This window comes from Nasonia vitripennis (genome assembly GCF_009193385.2).
Source record: "Nasonia vitripennis strain AsymCx chromosome 3 unlocalized genomic scaffold, Nvit_psr_1.1 chr3_random0001, whole genome shotgun sequence".
Classification (NCBI taxonomy): Eukaryota; Metazoa; Arthropoda; class Insecta; order Hymenoptera; family Pteromalidae; genus Nasonia; species Nasonia vitripennis.
Window position 1 is genome coordinate 136,274 of NW_022279620.1, and position 20,641 is coordinate 156,914.

Consider the following 20,641-nt stretch of genomic DNA (forward strand, 5'->3'; position numbering starts at 1 on the left):
GAACAGCCGTTCGGCTCTGATTAGATGATAATAAAACTACCTAACTATACTGAAGAATGCATTGTGACAATAATTTTTGAGGGGACATTAGAGAATTATATAATATTCGAATTCATACACATGATTTCATTTTTTATGTGATTTTCATGATTTTTATTTTTATGTCTTTATATTAAATAAATAAATTTATTAATATTATGATTTTCAGGTGTAAAAAGAAATGTTCGTGTAGACACACACGCACTGATGAGGCACCGTTTCGTTTCACTTGTATCTTTAAGCATACGTATAGGTATATGCCTGTACATTATGAAAATAAAATTTTAACCGTTAATTTTTGAAGTTTTGACTATTATTACATTATTTTAAAACCATTCACTGTTATTCGTTCCTATTTTTCATCGATATCAATTCGAACTGTTTTGGTATTAAAATTAATTTTTTAATATACAAAAAATGATTTGAACAATGAAAAAAAAATTAACATTGTTTGAAGTTGACTTTGATAATGACTTTACAATTATAAAAATAAACTAGATTGATTTTACCTACAGCAATCATTACCCAGTCTCTCTATAGCAGTAATTAATCCATTAAAATATCCACGGTAAATAGGAATAGTACAAGTAATTACTTAAGAAATAGCCTAAGCAAATACTTAAGTTATTTCTCTAAAGAAAACAGTTTCCTGGCATAATTTCTCAAGAAATTTCTTAAGAAAATACTTAAGAAAATAATTAAGAAACTATTTAAGCAGTTACTTAAGGAATATCTTATTGAATTAAAATATCCACAAATTTTGAAAAGTAGTTACTCAAGTAAGTGCTCAAGTACTGTCTTAAGAAATAAGTGGAACGTAGTTTCTTATTCCTTAAGCGGTCCAGCCTGGGTTAAATCCTACAAAAAAAAACAACAACAAAATATTCGTCCGATAAAAATTTTTTCTTTTCACGTAAATTAAAAAACAAAATATCTCTGCAAATATTTAAAATATACACTATTTCTATTAAAAAATGTGGCTGTCTCGGAGACAGCCGATAGAAGTAAATACTGAATTAGGTGTGTTGTAGACTTCGTTTTTTTTTTATATAGGTGAAATAATAAAAATATGTTTATCGTTATTCATACATTATTTTATTTTTTACAAACTTTATTTATCTATGGTAGAATCACATGTATCTTCATTTTTTAATTCAATAAAAGAAACAATTGGTTTGTGGTAACAACCGTTGTGATGTTTCGGTGGTAATGCTCGATTGACTTTCACGTATTTTATGTTGTCGATATTCTCTGCAGCGTTCAGCATTGCTGTGTTTTAAAAATTATGAGATTATTAATAATTTATGTTATTATGAATTAATTAAGCATGAATAAATTACCGTTTTGATCTTTCAGTGGTACTAGCATCTTTTTGCCGTTGTCGATATTGCTTAGAGCGTTCAGCATTCGTTTGTTTTTCGGCGGTACTTGATGTAGCATCCTTTTTCCATTGTCGATATTCTTCAGTACCATCCTTCTGCCGTTGTCGATATTCTTTACTGTGTTCAGCATTAGATTTCGGTGTAGTTTTCAATTTTTTTTTTGAAAGCGGTAGTTATAAGAATGTTTTTTTTTTCTTTTTTTTATGCTGAAAGTGCGTAATTAACTTTATAATTATAAAATTATAATATGTATAGACTATACGGAGCATAGAAATAAGCGCAGGAGCTTATAATAGTCATTTTATATGTATATTGTTGGAAGAAAGAGATAGATATACGAATAAAAGGCAGAGCGGAGATACGCACGCGTACATATGAGTAGGAGGCAGAGCGGGGAGACGCACGTGTTATTGTATATGTTATGTTGTATATGTTATGTTGCATGTGTTATTGTACCGTTTTTAAGGTTACAGACGTAAGAAGTATATTTATGATTTAATATGTGAAAAAACACTTCAAAAATGAAACCATTTAAAAACATGCCTGTCTTGCAGATTCTCGTTTTCATCTTCAGTATTATCAGTAGCTGGATGAGTAAATTTTTGTTGTTCACATGTTTGTTTTACACTGCTTTGTTCTTGCGTTTCACTTTCACTGTCACTCATTGAATTTAAATTACAATTTTTGTCACTTTCCATTATGAAAATCAATGTAATCTTATTAGTACACGAGTAGTAATTAAATATAAGTATTCACTTTTAATAATAAGAACGAGATATGTTTACGTACAACTGACGCTTAGACGCGGACCGAGATATGTTTACGTACAACTGACGCTTAGACGCGGGATAGCATTATTTCAGTTTATGCTAGGTAGAGAAAGCCGAGCGCGTGGGGACGCGGGATAGCATTGTCCAGAGTATAGCGTGTAGTAGAGAAGTATAGTCTACAGAGAACGCCGAGAGCGCCGAAAGCCAACGGAAATATGCGGTAAGGAGAGCGCGGTGGAGGGGAGAGAGAGAGAGAGAGAGAGAGAGAGAGAGAAGGAGAGCGCGGTGAAGGGAACGCGGTGGATGGGAGAGTGAGAGAGAGAGAGAGAGAGAGAGAGAGAGAGTTGCCCCTGCTTCCTCTCCTGCCGTTCGGTAACTGCGTGACGGTCGGTTTTTTCTCGATTCACTCCCCGGTAAAAATGTGTACCTAGCGAGCCTATAGAAGTATTCACTTCAATATATCATGTATATACTATACAAAATCACGGAGCAAAATTCATGACATTTTACTATATAAATAAGTGTTTTTAGTTACTTGCCACGGCTTTGTGAAAGATCTGGACCGTCTTCTTTACTCTACCCGTATTATATTATTATTCATACGTTGTATACGTAGCTAATAAATTTAATTGATATTTTTCACACTGGACTTGTTGCTAACATTATTTAATTAATATTTTTCAGAAGTGTTTTTCATTAGTTCTGAGGGGGCATGTTTAAGATACATTTTAAGCCTGGATAGAGTAACACGGTCCGGATCTTTTACAAAGCCGTGGCAAGTAACTAAAAATGCTTATTTATATAGTAAAATGTCATGAATTTTGCTCAGTGATTTTGTATAGTATATACATGATATTTTTTAGTAGAAATAGTGTATATTGTAAATATTTTTTTTGTTTTTTAATTTACGTAAAAAGAAAACAAATTTATCAAACGAATATTTTGTTGTTTTTTTTTTCAGGATTTAACCGAGGCTGGACCCCTTAACTAACGTCTTAGGACATGATCGATGCTCAATTATTATTTCGAACGCGTCTCTGATTGGTGGACATTTTTGGAGGGTTAAGTCGTCTGGGGGAAATGTCTATGACTCATTCTTTTAAAATTGCGGAACGAAATTTTATTCTTTACAAAAGGTTTAAGTGTACGTTTTATTCTTTACAAAAGAATAAACTGTACCTTTAATTCTTTTTGTACTCATCAAAAGTATAAAAATAATGATTCATACTTTCCCAAAAAAGTAATCGAAGCATTTATTCTTTCCAGCGCCTGTGTATTGAATATATTTATTTATACTCGACGATAATTAAATCTCGTGAAACGTTTCTGAAATTTTGCTTTTAATCGGTTAGAATTTATCGTCGAGTGTACATCTAACATCTAATAGTACATTTAATAATGAAACGTCAAATAATTAAATATCAGTACAATTAATTTGTAAATCTCGAGCGAAGCAAGCGTTTGTTGCTAGTTACGATCAAGATGCTTCCTTAGGAAGGAAGTAAAAAATGTCTAAAATTTGTGTGTATTATTTATACAAGGTAACTTGAAATATTGACCATATTCCCTTAAGTTTGGGGATGGCAAAATTTTGACAGATAATGTCATATTATGGTAAAAAGTCAAAATATTATTTTGATGATTTGTTTTATTCAATAAATATCAAGAATAATAAAGATTTTTTGTGGTCATTTCAACACATTCTTTCGTCAATAATTTGTGGGTAAATTAGAAGAAAATTTGTAGCGATACACAAGCCGTAACCTGTGTTGTAAACCTTGATGGCGTTTAGTAGATTCTGCTGTGTTCGTAAGGCAAAAACAACTTAAGTGCACCTGCATCTCTTACTTCAGTTCATTCTAGGCTGCGTCTACATAAGATAGACAACACCATGAGCAAAAAAACGGACATGGCAAATTACTTAGTAAGTACCTAAGAGTTGTTTGTAATTGATGAATCTATTAAGTTTTAATTAGAAATCATGCGATTTAGCCCTTAATTAAACACAATGATTTTTTGATGCTTTATTATAAATGAAAAGCATGTTTATAAACTTGCCTTTGTTTGATTTATCTTAGTTGTTTTTTAATCTGTAATTTCGTTGTGAATAAAAAATTGTCTTTTTGATTGATATGAGTTGTTTTTTAATGTGTAATTTAATTGCAGACAAAATCATATCATTATGTTACATTATGTTATTGACATGCATAATAATACGCAATACATCAAACTCGCCTAACCTTTTTTTCTTTGGTGAAGGGGAGGTGGGAGCTATAGCTTCGCAAATCCGCCACAGGGTATTTAGTATTTCAAATGCCAAAAATAAACTAAAAGCCTTATTGACATTTTCTTTCAGTAGAATGATTCACTTATCTCAAACCTATGGCGCTCTGCTTATTATATTGATAAAATTTCAAATTAAAAAAAGTTTATAAGTAAAATTGGTGTTTGAGGTTGGCACTGTAATCGCATAAACACGCGTAAATACCCGCTCGTATTTCACAACTTTTACAAAAACCAAAAGTCAGATTGGTATTTTTTTTTTTTTTTTGTACGATGAGTCACTAAACTCAACACTATGGCGCTCTGGTCTTGGTTTTTTATTGCAAGCTTCATTCAAAAAGTTACATGGAACAGAAAAACAATGTTTTCAGCTTCCACATCCCCTTAAAAGTTTTTTTTAGAGATTTTAACTTTTTAAGCGAATCTATTAAAGTGCCTTAAATTTTTTCTAAAAATAAAATATAATCATTTTTAGCTCCTCTTAGTCATTGTTTTTTAGTAACATTATTATCACTGATGTAAAACCACTGATTATTTTGTTGTAACATATTTGTATAATGTTATTTGTATACTATAGAAACTTGTGGGAAAGCGATACCCTATGGCTGTACTACAGAAACTTGTGGGAACGCAATACCCAACTGTATTACGCATAATAGCTTGTGCAGCCAACTTCACGGTCCTGCCACACACTGGAGAAAAAAGTAGAGATACTCTTTTGAGCATTCGTAATACATACACTCGTTTATTATCAAAAGAAACGTCTTATTTACGAATATTTTTATTGAGAATCATAATTCCCCTACTAAAAAATGTCACTTGAGAATTTGGCATGATTATCAAGTAATTATCAAGTGATTCTTATGTTACTATTAAGTTAAATTGTGAGTAAAAATGTATTTCATATTGTATGATTGTTATTATTATTGTTATTTAAAATATTTTGCATGCCAAGCATTGCAGGAAAGAATGCAATTCTACTCTGCTAAAATCCGCAGATTAGAAGCAACTAAAATCATACAGAAATGAGGATTACTAATCAGTTTTAATGTGAGTTATTTTAAAATTTTAATTAACTTGAATATTATTACTTTGGGGTGGTCGAGGTAGCTAATGTGCGAGTATGTAAATCTAGTAAATGTAGAAGGTAGTTGTTGTATTTATTTTCGTCTTTGAATGTATAAGTGATGCGTGTGTAAACTGATCTCTCAGCTCGACGTTGTGCCCCCGAACGCTTCAAAAACTTCTTCCATCGTACTTCTCGTCCAATCAGAAAGCAAAGCGCATGCATCTCATTAGAGGGGGAGCATGCGCACTACCAAAAGTGAGAAGTACCGTTAGGTGCTTTTCAGGTCTGAACCGGCCTGAACCGTCGGCCGTTAATGGTTTTATTAAACGCACACGCTCACGGGGAAACCCGTGTCGTGTCGAGCGTCGGCCGCTCGACGGCGCAATTAAACCGTCGTAGACCTTTTCCAGCCAATCGTAGATGCAAAGGATTGGACGACTATAGTTTTATGGCGCGGCACGCGCCGTGGAAAAATCGTGGGCGTCGGTCGTTCGCAAATATTTATTTTGCGAACGACCGGGCCTATGCAGATGACTTATACTGATCACAGGTGGCGAAGCTGGTACTGCCATGGACGCCATGCAGCTCGCACTCAGGAAAGCGGAAAAATGGTGCTGCTCAACGGGGTTCTCGGTTAAACCGAACAAAATTGAGCTCGTCATCTTCACACGCAAGTACAAGATTGGAACCTACAGGGCACCTAGACTTCCAGGCACAACCCTGGAGGTGAAGGACTCGGCTAAATACCTCGGTGTTGTTCTTGACAGGAAGCTGACCTGGGAAAAACACCGCACGGCCCAGTGTAATAAGTTTCTAGTGGCATTCTGGACATGCCGTAGGGCGTTTAGCTGCATGTGGGGATTCAGTGCCAAAGTTCTCTTATGGTTCTACAGGGCCGTACTTCTGCCCAGGCTTGCGTATGCCGCGCTGGCCTGGTGGCCAAGGGTAATGCAGGCGGGGGCAAAGAAGGCCCTGGAGAGACTACGGGGACTTGTAATGAGGAGGGCTATTGGGGCTAAGGACCACGCTCACCAAGGCACTGGGAATACTAGTGGAAGTAGAACCCCTCCACCTTACGATCATAGCGAAGGCAACCAAGGCCGCCCATAGATTTAATGCCTACGGGCAGTGGAAACAGGGGACGAGGCATACGCAGCTTCCGGTGAAACTTTGCCTCAAACCGAAATTTTATATAAAATCGGACATGATGATAACGCGTTACTTCTTCAGAAATACGAGATCATTATTCAAACATGGCAGGACTAAGAGAGTAGAAGAAATACCCTGCCAGGAGAAGGTGATATCTGGTACACGGATGGATCCAAAACTGATGAAGGCACTGGCTTCGGTTACTACTGTCGCAGGGATGGAAGAGGTTCCTTTTCCTCCTTGGAGAGGTTTACCACGGTCTTTCGACGAGATTTATGCCATATTGAGCTGTGCACAGAGAATCATGGAACTCAGTGCACTTGGCAGGAGAATTAGTATATGTTCAGATAGCCAGGCTGCGCTCAGGGCACTAATCGCCCAGAAGACAACATCCAAGCTGGCCGCGTATGGGTCGCTTTTCAACCTACTTTACGATAAAAGATTTCATGTCTTGTCGGTCGTCAAAAAACAGAATACTTCTTATGTCGTCCAGAATCGATTTTTCCAAGAAAGACGTTCGAATACAAACAGTGGTTTTAAAGCTCACCATGCGAGTTTCCTGGCTCAACTGTCATCAAACCTATAGTTTAACATTGCTATGACAGAGAGAACGATATAGGAAGTACAGTGGCTCACTCAGTAAGTAAAAAAATTACCGAAAAGGTGGCACAGGCATACTCTTTGTCAGTTGTCTCATGGATTTTAAATAAATCGAAAAATTGTTTTCCACTTTGTTTTCAACAGTTTCGTAATCAACAATGGACGAGGAAAAAATATTCATTATGGAGTACATGAAAGAATGGGAGTATATGTATAATCCAAAGAATATTTTCAATAGAAAATTCAATAAGATATTTACAGGTGAATTCATGCATTTCCATATAATTTTTACTCTCCGTAGAAATGTATATTATGGTAGAGTATCAATCGTAAGTAATCAACGCCTTTAGACTTATATTTGTTTGAGGTAAGGGCATTTCCAAAAATGAAAAAAATATTCAAGATACTTACTGCACATGTTCATAAAGTATTCGTTACACCAAAGGAATATTATCGTCTTTTAAAACCAGATTCTCAACGAGCAAAAATTTTAGGTAATACTTATTAAATTTCATTCACTGTGGCTAATTATTTTCTTAAGACTATATACTTAGACACAAATATATACAGGTGAACCTAATATGAAAGTCAATAATGATAACGATATTGATGATTTCATTGCAAAAATGCCAGACATCGACCAGCTAAGAAAAATACTGAACCACACTGATCTTATTGGTAAGCAGTGTTTTTATTTTTTAATCATGCTCAAAATTTGGCGAATAAGTGCCGAAAAATGTTCTTCTTCAAATAAATAATGCAAAACAGCAAAATTAAATGGATGATGTTATATGCATCGATTCGGATAGTTATAATGAGGCGTACCTAGTTATTTTATATGGGGAAACCAGTCAGTCAGTGAAAATGCTGGATATCATTGCAAACAAACAAAAAGTATTACAACCAGGCACCCATGTTTTACTTGTAAAAGAAGAAAAAAAACTCGTGAAACCACAACAGCTTGCGAAAAACGCATTTTCCTTGGACAAAGCTTTGAAAAAAGAAATTGAAGAGGAAGAAGTACCCTTAAAAAAAGTTAAAAAAGATGACAGTGGAAAATCCATAAACTGACAAGTTTGATAGACAAAGATAACTTGACGTTATCAAATTAAAAGTAAAAATTATTTGTACGCACTTGCTTGTAGTAAAAGAGTAGTGCAGAAACAAATGCTTAATTAAAATATCTAATCTTTTAGATGAATATGAGAAATGATTTCTTTTTTTATAACAATAGTTATACATAGATTTAAGTTTGTATAAAACTATTTTAGTATACATATGGAAACAGTAGTTTAGCTAGACTTCCTCGACTTTGACAAGACTTTAAAACGACAAGGACAAAAGAAGCAAAATTGACGCGAATTAAATGTAGGACTTGTAATAGTTATTTGCTAATAAAAATAGAGTACAATTGATAAAGTCACAAATATAATCGAACGCAAGCTCAACTTAAATCACAAAATGGAAAAATAACGTCGAATTATTTTATAATCATTTTTATGGCTTATAATTGATAATCAAATCTCTTAATCGTCAATCATTCGACTCCAAATTCATCATTAAATGATGTTCAAATGAGATGATTCAGATGATTTAAACAAAAATTATTTGGCTTATAATTAATTTACATTAAAGCCAAATGGGGTTATTAGCCATTTTTGAAACTCTGTTTTTCGCAGAATATATAAGATATTTGACAAAAAGGTTAGTCTTGTATTAGTTAACGTAAATTAATTTTCAAATTGATTATTTTATGGTAATTAGAAAGATCTTATGAAAATCTTTGCAATTATATATTCATAATATATTAATATTAACAACGGATCGTAAAACGTAAATAGGTTATTTAGCAAATACAAAGTATATAATAACCATATATAGGTCTCGGTGCACTCTTTCAACTGCACAGTGTATAAAACGTATACTTGTCTTTCTTTGAGGCGCTACCACGCCCCTTGATATTTTACGAAATTTAAATTATAATGCTAATTTAAAAACATCATAAAAATTTATTTAAGATTAAACTCAAAACTCGTGTTAACTTATAAAATATTTCTTAGAAAAGAAGTTAAAAATTCTCTCAGTGTTAAGATATGAAAAATTTTATTTAACTAAAAATTGCCGACGTTTTGGGTTATCTGGGTGAACTTCTGTGAAGTACTGTAACATAACTATAACCCTGCAACCCACTAACCCTTGCTGCTCATACGCTCAAGTTGAGTAAGTTTTCTATATAGTTGCACATCCTGCACACATGTGTGTACTACATATATATATATATCGTCGCTCCCTGCGAAGAGTAGCACTGTTCAAATTTTCCAGCGAAAAGTAGGACAATTCAGATTTACCGCGAAGACTAGCACAATTCAGATTCTTTTTTTCGGCAATTTTATTAATCTTGCCATTTTATTAGTTTTGCCTGAATAATATTTGTTTTCATTTAAAAAATAACGAATCTTTTCTTATAAAAAGAATCGTAATTGTGCTAGTCTAAGCGGCAAATCTGAATTGTGCTACTTTTCACTGGAAAATTTGAACAGTGCTACTCTTCTTAGGGAGCGACGATATGGTCTTACACTTAGCTCTCTGGAGTTCCAGCTCCTTGCATCTCTCTTTTACTATCCACCTCTTAAGAGGTGGATAGTAAAAGTATACACATACACTTTTATCAGTATTTGCAAAAATCGTCTTCTAGGGGTGACGGAAAAATTTTCAAAAATAAAAATGTTTGAATCTTGAATTTAAAATCTATTTTTTCAATAATCACAACATTCTAGAATTTTAAGTTTCATACTACAACACTATGCTAATATCTAGACTTAAATTTGTCATCTTTGGACATTCCACTTTAACCCATTAAAGCCCATGCTAAGACTGGTTGAGATAGCGACAAACAAACTGTGCTATCCTTTGCATAAGTGAAAAATAAAATATACGTATTTTTTCTTATGTCATTTGCAATTGTTTATAACAAATTATTTAAACAAATTACAAAAAAATTCATAATTTTCAAAATCTGAATGCGGAAATCGATTCTGGGGGTAAAATTGAGACGAAAACCCATATAACACTTTTCTGTCAGAGGCCAATTAGTTATTGTAATGTAGGAAGAAACATTCGGCCTCCTGAGAGTGTTTCAAAAAATCGTATAGAATGAAGCTAATTATTGTATTTATCCATCAATATTCACATGAATTATTGTAAATATGTTCGGTGGGATTGAATTATTGTTCATTGCCGTGTCCTACTTTATGACTTTTGCAAACATGTATAGAACATTTCTCACAATACCATTCCGTTCTTGTCCGACATGTTGAAATTCCACATTTCCTAAGACTTCCATGTTTCATCACGTGTTCTTGGGATGAAGGTTCACTCTGTTTCTATCGTTTGGGGGGACGTTTGGAAGATAACTTGTCAATATAATATTCACAAACATCTTGAACAATATCTTTGGAACCTGCAACTAAATCAGAATCTTCAACTGAATCTGGTAGATCTCTAATTCTCCGTCTCGGCATTATCAGTGACGTTACCAATGTAGAACAAAATAAAATCTAAAAGTTTTCCGAAATTATTATTTCAAAGAATAGATCCAATGTATGAATGTTTTCAACCGTTAGCCCGCCACTCAAACGTGATCTCTAACACGGAAGGATTTGCGAAATGAAATAAACTTATCCAATTACAGTATAAGATCTCAAAATTTATCAGTAAAAAATACTGATATGATTCCACATACCATGCAAGAGAATGAAAACACTTATTTGTCAATAGTTTATTTCTACATAAAGTGTTATATAGGTTTTCGTCTCGATTTTACCTCCAGAATCGATTACCGCATTCAGATTTTGAAAATTATAAATCTTTTTGTAATTTGTTTAAATAATTTGTTATAAACAATTGCAAATGACATAAGAATAAATACGTATATTTTATTTTGCACTTATGCAAAGGATAGCACAGTTTGTTTGTCGCTATCTCAACCAGTCTTAGTATGGGCTTTAATGGGTTAAAACATGGTAAGATTCTCGAGATGCTTACTTTCTTCCGTTTTTTCTGCAAAGTTTGCACTTTTCTGCACTCTAACTTAATTGAAAAATATTTGTTGCAGCGCCTATAAGGAAGAGCTAATCTAAATAACCCGATTAGTTGCAAATTTTTAGTTGAATACAATTTTTCATGTCTTAACTTGCAGTGAATTTTCAACTTTCCTGTGAAAAAAAATTGATAAAAAATAAAAAAATAATGAATCGTGCCTATTCAATAACTCCATGGATGTGTGGAAAAAACAGAAAATTAAAAACATTCATATGGCAAATTGTACAGATGTACAGTGTTGTATTGTTCACTATTCAAAAAGTCGGTAAAGAAACTTTGCATCCATTTTTCTTGTTTATATAAATAAAAAGAAGTTTTATTACTAACGTTTATTTAAAACTATATTTTATATACTAACGTAAAACTGCTATCCCGGGATATTTTTCGAGGTAAAGGGCGAACTCTTAAAGGGTTCATCGAAAATAACATTGAATCCATGTTTTACAGCTTAAAATACATTAAATAGGCTTTTTGTGATTTTATGTCAACGAAAAAAAATGTATTATCATCCGAATATGATATAATGTAATATCGTAATGCAATATCGTTTTAAGATTAGAGAACATGCCTTTTAATCAAAGACCAAAATTAGAAAACGATTAATCTGTTAAGTGAATTGAAAATAAATATAGAATGTTACATTTTAAGATTTCGTAAATATTTTTTGGTCAAAAGGATTCTGAAGTAAAGTTTTGTGTCAGTCAATGCGTGATACCCCATAAATCTACACACAGATGCAAGCATATACACATACTCACAATGTTTATTTTTGGATTGTTTTACAAAAACTAAAGATGGCTTTGGCAATATTAATGCAATAATATTGTTTTTATTAATATATTAATAACATATTGCCCCTTGCAAAATCAATCTAAAACCAATCTTTTATATAACTTACTGCAATATTACTGGACGAATTTCTGAAAGTTATATGACCCTTATGTTATCCACTAGTACATACAGGTCAACATTTACCTTTTTTTGTCTGAAATATTTACGAATATGACTAATCTGCTCATGCAACATTTAGGTACAGTGATTTGTTAAAGGAAAAATAAATGACCTTCTTTTTCGTAACTATCTTTTTCTGAACATTTTTTTTTTGTACAGTGAATTTAATTTTAAATAAAATGTAATATTTATTTTGCAGATATCTGTAAATTTTTGGTCCTAAAGTTGCAACATATTTCAATGCCTTAAAACGTTGTAAGACGTCTTGTGAGTATAGTTATATAATATAGCTTCATAATAATTATCATTGTTAAATTACAATACTTTTAGAAATGTCAGGGTATAAAACTTAACTAAATAAATTATTTAGTCCCGTGTATTGCATCTAATCAATGATTGTGATAACTTATATTTGTTTATTTTATTACATAGTGTACTAAATCTTGAATAACTTTGATTTAACTATGACATGATCATCCATTTCTCATGCAATATTTTATTTTTATTTTATAAAGTATAGTGGTATATTTATCGAATTCAAAATAAACTTATTGATTTACATAATCTTGAACATGGAGTTTCTACGTAGATAATGTACAAATTTCATAAACTTCATCTGCATTTGTTATTAAAGATTTAAAACTCGCACATTATTTCTCATTAGAAGCATTTACATTATAGTAAAAATAATATTAGTAAAGCATCTTTCTATAGGTAATAAGAGGAATTGTATAACAATGCATCACGCGTTACATAAACCCGGACTCAATGTGTGACATATAATACCAGCTTAATATTTTTCACTTAAAAAAAGGATAACATTTATTGTCTTGTGCATTCGAGTGAGTATGGTAAAATGTCGTCAGGGAGGGAGAGGGGGGAGGGCAGGGGCTAAACAATAGATTTCCAGCCTATTAATTTTCTTACAAAAAAATATCTGACATGCATTATTGGTATTTTGTAACATTTCCCTACTTGAAAATCTCAGGTGAGTTCTCAGCTGTGATCTCACCTAAAATCTCAAGCCGAATTCTCATGTAAATTAGCGAAGTAAAAATCAGCTTTGCATTGAAAAACTAATAAAATAGCTCGTAAAAAATCTGATGCGCCTTATTGGTGCTACCATCCGGATGATACATCGGAAAGTAAGTACATTGAAGTACTTTAAAGCCAATTTTATAATTTTTAAGCTTTTTAAAAAATCTCACCTCAGATCTCAGGTGAGATCTCAAGTGAGATCTCAGGTGAGTTATATTGTGAGATCTCAGGTGAGTTATAATGTGAGATTTTTTCAAAAGCTCAAAATACAAAAAAAAATTAGCAGAAAAGTACTTTAATGCACCTACTTTCCAATGTATCATCCGGATGGTAGCACCAATAAGGCGCATCAGATTTTTTTACGAGCTATTTTATTAGTTTTTCAATGCGAAGCTGATTTTTTACTTCGCCAATTTACATGATAATTTGGCCTGAGTCTCACGTAAATGTAGCTCCACAAAAGATATAGGCCATTAAAAATATTCTTAGGGAAGACGTGATTTTTTGTTGAATTTAGTCAAATGACTGTAAAATTATGCGATACATATTAAAAATTTTACTCAAGATCTTATAAAAGAACTTACGTAAGATCTTATATCAGATCTTGGCGAAGATCTAGTGTAAAATCGTGTATAAGATCTTATTAGCGATTTTTGACCAAGATTTAAGTTAAGATACTACGTATGATCTTATAAAATATCTTGTGTTTATGATAAAAAAACTATTTTTATCAAATATAACATTCTAGATTTCACACAAGACATTACTAGTAGTATCTTTTCTAAGTTCTTACATAAGATCTCACATACGATATTGACTAAATGATCAATGAAAAGATTATTCCTTAAGTGTGACTTAGATCTTTTACACAAACTTACATGAGATCTCAAATTAATTATTAATAAAAAGATTTATTTAGAACATGACGGTAAGATCTTGCATCAGATCTTATGTAAGAATTTACATGTCTTATGTCTTATATACGATCTTTCGAATGACCTTAAATGAATATTTGACTTTATGACTTCAAAACTAACATGAAATAAGAAGCTGCTAAATGCATTTATGACTATAGCATAGAAGGTAAAAGTTCCTTACGAGTTTGGAACCTACTTAAGGTTGCATATGATAAACAGCTATTTTTCAGCAATTTATTCAAGTTGCATTCAAAATCACCGAAAGCTCTTGATACAAAATTATCCAATATAGGCGAGCTCTTAGATTAAGTCATCAGAAAATTGTTCAAACTATTTTACTTTTTAAATGAGGTCCTGTCAGATGTCTATGATTTAATGCCGAGATTTTCATTATTGTAAGCAAAGGCACGACATATTTTTTCATTATCTTGGTCGATTAACAATCCGTCGTTATTCGAAGTTAAGGGCATGTTGTGCGATCTTCTACTGATCTGTGTTATGTTAGTTTCAACATCTTTTGGACTTAAAGGCATGTTGTACGAGCGTAGTTTAAAATCAATACTTTTTTTATGACTTGCTTTACTAATTGTATCTTCAGTAGCATAAGTTTTTTTCAATAAATTAAATTTCTGAAATAAAAAATATTCACGTAGTACAAACATTAATAAAACCGCTGCTAATTCTTTGACACGTAGCTTCTTTCAACAAAATGTATAGTTCCAACAGATTAAATATTGTTCAAATATACGGTATATTAATGATTTGTAAAATACTTACAATCTTAATTATTTTACTGAAGGAGCACCCGTCACAATATCAAATCATATCATTTTCACGGAAAAATAAATACCATATTGTGTCCTCATAACCTCATAAAATCATAGGCATAGGTTATGCGTACCATAGCTTTGAAAGCATAGATATTGTCACAGTCGCACATGTCTGTAATGCGAGCAGCGAAGACGAGTCAGCGATAAGAGTCCGCCGAGCCGTACCGTGTTAATCTCGGGGTCCGCGGTTCAAGGCCGCGTCTACTCTTTTTCGCTTTCTGACTCGTCTCTTTTCCGTCCGTTACAATAAGCACATCACTGGTGAATAGTATCTATATATGTATATACGGTCGCTAATGACGAGATCTAGGAAGTGCACTCCGTAGTTTTCACTGCATAGATATGCATATCAGCCATGGATAGTGTATAGGTGTATAAGGTCGCAGTAGTAAACGGAAGTAAGGAAAACGAATTATGAGGAAGTAAATAAAGGGAAGTAAATGAGGGGAAGTAAGTTAGGGGAAAATTTTTGAACCGGCGGTGGCGGCGCACAGTGGGAGATTTTTAACTGTTTCAAAATCAGAAGGCTTGAGTTAGGAATGAGCTAGAGAATTAAAACTTTACAAAAATGAAGTTTGAATCATATAGATAAAATGAAAAATTATTAAAAAGGTCATTCGTTCAGGTTCAAGTTGGTTTAAAGTGGTCTGTATGGCTATTAGTGCCAAATCTGCACTTTAACACTTGAATTGGCCACCCTGCCTAATAATTTTGCATTTTAAATAATTTTATTTTACAAAAAATTTTATTTCAGATGAATTGCGCGATTAGTCACGCGAATAATCGCACGACTAATCGCGCGATTTTTTTCAGAAGGGATGTACGTATACTGTTATGATTCTGGAATCACGTGACCGATCGTAATAAAATTTGGCATGCATATAGTTTTTCTGATTCTTAATTCGGAAAAATTTTTTTTTTATGATTCTGACTATTACATGGCCGTATTACAGCCATTTTGCGATTTTTGAAAAAATATTTTTGCTTCTTTTGATGATATGTATTATACAATATATTCAACAATAGTGTATTTAAAAAAGCATAAAATTGTCTACTTTTTCCCGCAAGATTTTCCAGATTGACCGTTCCGTTCAATTTTTATAATAAAAAAAGTGATTTGAAAAAAAAATTATTATCTCCAAAACTAAATTGCTGTCTTTTTGAAAAAATGTATGACAATATAAATTGATAATATCTATTTGCTGTAAAAATTTTAAACCATCATGATGACTAGTTTTTTAGCTAAAAATCGAAAACTAAAAAATATGGGTTTTCTATGTCGTACGATTAGGGGAGTAAAAATGTTTATTTAAGTTAAACTTTTGAGAAAATATCGATCTTTTGATCACCTTAGCTATGTTCTTTTTGCAGCTTATGGAACTATTTAGGTTAAAATATATTAGGATTAATATTCTTTGTATCTCACCCTGTATACCCTGTGTAACTAAAAATTACTATTATTGTTAAATCTTCTATCCCGCTAACTAAAGTTCAGAATGTTTAGGGCAAATCCATGATTTTATAAGGTTATGAGGACCCTATGGTATTTATAATATTGAGGTTTACATTTTTTTTTTATCAAAATTATATGATTTGATATTGTGACGGGTGCTGCTTCAGTAAAATAATTAAGATTGAAAGTAATTTATAAATCATTAATATACTGTATATGTGAACAATATTGTATCTATTGAAATTGTAAATTTTGTTAGTGGAAGCTACGTGCCAAAGAATTGGCAGCGGTTATTCTTCTTGATAAGTTATTTATTTAAATCTAGTATGAAATCTGACTTAGGAATTCCATGAGATCTATATACAGTCGATATTTAAAGTTTGCTATTATTGTTTAGTTTTATCCTAGAGTTTCGTAAGCTTCTCATTTCTACTACTTTAGTATTTTGTACTGGATTGATATAAACAAATACAATGATACCATCGTTCCTATTAATGTTACTATCATTATAGTAACTTTGATGCTCATAATTTGAGCCTTTTAGTTCATAAATATTGTGGTTGACTTTCTCAAAAGTTACAGTGAAAACAACTATGAAACGACGGTTTGTTAATTATTCTTTTTATCAATATTTTTAATTTGTCATAATTTGCATTTATACTTCTGATATTAATATGCATAATCACATCATTGTTTCTGTTGCTAACTCTATTAAAATCATCTATATTATTACATGTTTTCTCTTTGAGGATTGAGTCTTTCTGAATTATATCTAAAAAGTCGAAAGTATCCATTTTTTCGTAATTGTAATTAGCCATGGCTAAACTTTATCCACTCAATGTCTGAAGGCGTAATCCAAAAATGTGTATTACTAGGATGGAAGTATCAGAAGAGAGCTTTAATTTGAGGGCAGGTAAGTTAAAAATAGTTGCCTAGGTCAAAAGTATAGGTAAAAATAGTTGTCTAGGCTTGAAAATAGTAAAAAGTCATGAAGAGTAAGATATTTTACAAAAATCAGTGATTTTTCTCTTATTCTTAAAATTTTTATAACTTGATCCGAGCGGCCAATTTTAATCATCCAGGGCTCAAATTAAAGCTATTTTCTTCTATTATTGTTTAAAAAAATTAGATTAACATTTTAATTGTACGATCAGCTGTATCAATTATAGCCGTTTTTGGCCGTTTTCATCGTCATATATGTAGCTGATCGTAAAATAAAAATGTTAATCTGAATTTGAAAACCGAAAGCGGAAGAAAAGAGCTATAATTTGAACCCTGGATGGTCCAAATGGACCGCTAGGATCCAAATTTATAAGGATTTTAAAAATAAGAAAAATTGCTAATTTTCGTAAAAAATTGAAAAATTGGTGATTTTTTGCCATTTTCAAGCCTAGACAACTTCTGACCTAGGCAACCATTTTTAACCCACCAGCCCTCAAATTAATTCTTTGTTTTCATACTTTGATTCTATGAAAACACATTTTTGGATTGAGCCTCCAGACAAAAAGTGGCAATTTTCTGGTTTTCGTTAATTTTCCCCGTGTTAAATTCACATAAGAGAATTTCAAGTGCCCGGCAAAAAAGTTCGGCATGCGATCGGTCATGCATGCGTGCATTTTCTCATTCCAGATAACCCAAAGAATAAAAAAAGTTGGTCTGGTAGGTGCGCCTTTAATTTGAAATTCTCAACTTCCAACACCCAACTTGTTTCCACTCGCTCGTGGATTTGTTCATACATATATATGTGTGTGTGTGTGTGTGTGTGTATATATATATATATATATATATATATATATATATATATATATATATATATATATATATATATATATATGAAAATCAAGAATGGGAAGCAACATTTGTAATTGATAAGAATATATATCGCTAACTAACAAACAGGCACTCAATATGAATTTGTAAATTAGAAGTAGAATAAAAAAGCTTTAATTAAAGCCCTGGTTAGTTGAAAATGACCGCTCTTGTGAAAAGTTATATAAGCATGTCAATCGTAACACAGTATTTTATTTGAGGTTAGGGGACCTACAGCTCTGCCTAAGGTCGAAATTTAAAAATGTTCCACGCGATAATCGAAAATAGATAAAAACGCTAACGTTTATGATTTTTTTAAATTTTTAGGTCAGAAGGATTTTACGGTACAGCTCTGTCTCATTTGACGTGGAATGCCCCATATATCAAGGGGCGCGGTAGCGCCCCGATGGCAAGTATACGTTTTTTTACACTGTGCTGTCGGGGAGCAGCGCGACCCTATTATACTTTGAATTTGCTAAATAACCTGAATGCGTATTATTGTCTCCAATGATTTCTTGTCTGATATATCTTAGATGCTTATGTTTGGGTATTGTATCTTAAAGATTTTAATGAGTACTTTCTAATGATCATAATATTTTACTTTAAAAATAGTTCTTTTAGCAAAATAATTATGATCAAAAATGAATTTGCGATGATTTCTTAAAATTTTGGTTATGTGCGATTCTCATCTTTTTAAGCACAACAATACAAGATATGTCATGATAATAGGTTATATTAAGGTTACCTTTCAGCAATCAGTGCAATATAATATACAACGCCGCGAATGTCTCTAGAACATATTAATTATGTGCAATTCTAATAGTAAAAGAGTGAGAAAGGTGTCCGCTAAGCGTCGCTGCCTTTTACGAAGCGAATCGCAGTTGAATCGCATCGAATCATCTATCTACACAAAGATTATGAGGAAAAAGGACTAGATTTTTCAAACTAGAAGTTGTCTAGTTGTTTTTATCTAGTTTTTCTTGCATCGTTTACAAACGTTCATCAGTGTTTGTTTGAGAAGACAGAGGCACACGCAACCCAACAGTTGATTATGGTTGACCAAAGAAACTGCTAAAACCGTCACTTTGGCCAACAGTTTACCATTGGTAAGCATTTCTACCAGGGCATAAATATACGCTAATGAATGTAGTACAATCAATTTTATATATGTCAAGCATCAAGCATTAAAGTTCAGCAGGTGAGATATGATCAGCTAACTAGTGGTTATTAAAATAAAGGTTAGACATTTTCAAAAATATTATTTTAATGCACACTTGCCGTCCCGTCGTCTTATAGTTTGTCCATGAAACATTCTAATTGATATTAATAAGGTGTAAATCTGTTAAATCATAATAAAATTACAACATTTTTTATTAAAATCTAAAAGGAGCTTTGCTTTATTGTAAAAATATTTAAATATATCCGCAGAGAGTCTCAGTGGTGCAGCCTTTGATAAACCGCAGGCTATATAGGGCTTTGTTGACTTTCTTCGTGATAGCATCCACCTGCGGTTTCCAAGTAAGTTTGCTATCCAACACCAAGCTCACGATCGTGTCACTGAACGGGACGACCACTCCGTCCGGCATCGGAACCCCAGGCAAGTTCCATGATTTAATATCATTAACGTTTTACATGGAACCGGAAAATATGGATTTAGTTTTGCCGGAGTTGAGTCGCAGACCGGAGCCCTCCGCCCAGCCAGAAACCAGCCGTGCCGCTTCTGCTAGTCGAGCCACGCCGTCCAGGAAATTATCTTTGTTGGTGTGTAGATAAATCCGGAGGTCTTCCGCGTAAAAAGATTGGATAATATTTTATTTGGTGTATAATGTGTTGTACAATATATGAGTGCCAAGTTCTAGTTTCAATAGTTTTATTTATTATTTAGATTTGTGTGTAGGTGTGCTAGCAGGTGTGTGTGTGTGTGTGTGTGATTGTGATTAAGGTGTAATGAATGAGTGAGAGATTTTATAGTGAGGGTGATTATGAGAGAGAGAGAGAGAGAGAGAGAGGGAGAGAGAGAGAGAGAGAGAGAGACATATTTATTAACGCCCTAGCCCGGAGGGCCGTGGTGTGAGGTAAGCAATACAGAGCAGGATTACAAAAAAGTATACTTTGGCGAACAATAGCGAAGCAATTACAATAGTTTGTAGCATATCTTTGGCACAATAGAGCTTTTTCCCTTACTCATATTCACATTTGAGTATACGAAGAACAAATTCAACCTTATAGTCACATACTAGAGTCGATACC

The 20,641-nt window shown here is 32.7% G+C and overlaps 2 protein-coding genes across 15 annotated transcripts in view; one reads left to right on the forward strand and one right to left on the reverse strand.

The window, feature by feature from the left end:
• LOC100680356 (steroid receptor seven-up, isoforms B/C) overlaps nt 1-20,641 on the forward strand; it is a 210,580-nt gene that overhangs the window by 32,386 nt on the left and 157,553 nt on the right. For 2 of the 14 annotated variants that reach the window (XM_031925564.2, XM_031925562.2), the window contains one exon: nt 209-292. The exons of 8 other annotated variants lie outside the window; for them this stretch is intronic. In XM_031925564.2, coding sequence (XP_031781424.1) covers nt 209-292 — 84 coding nt within the window. Of the gene's footprint in view, nt 1-208; nt 293-11,606; nt 11,659-12,543; nt 12,612-18,718; nt 18,801-19,819; nt 19,989-20,641 lie in introns of those variants that run through there. 4 more of the 14 variants (XM_031925565.2, XM_031925572.2, XM_032601681.1 and 1 more) reach the window with 4 other exon arrangements.
• LOC116416616 lies at nt 1,149-1,638 on the reverse strand. The gene is made up of 2 exons (XM_031925578.1): nt 1,380-1,638; nt 1,149-1,308 (listed from the first exon to the last, which is right to left on the reverse strand). Exons 1-2 carry the CDS (start codon nt 1,549-1,551, stop codon nt 1,151-1,153), a joined length of 330 nt encoding a protein of 109 aa, XP_031781438.1. The 5' UTR covers nt 1,552-1,638; the 3' UTR covers nt 1,149-1,150.

Coding starts and splice junctions, on each gene's coding strand:
- LOC116416616 (XM_031925578.1), bottom strand. CDS start 1,551: ATGCTGAACACAGTAAAGAATATCGACAACGGCAGAAGGATGGTACTG. Junction 1,309..1,379: donor ACCACTGAAAGATCAAAACG/GTAATTTATTCA, acceptor TTTAAAACACAG/CAATGCTGAACGCTGCAGAG.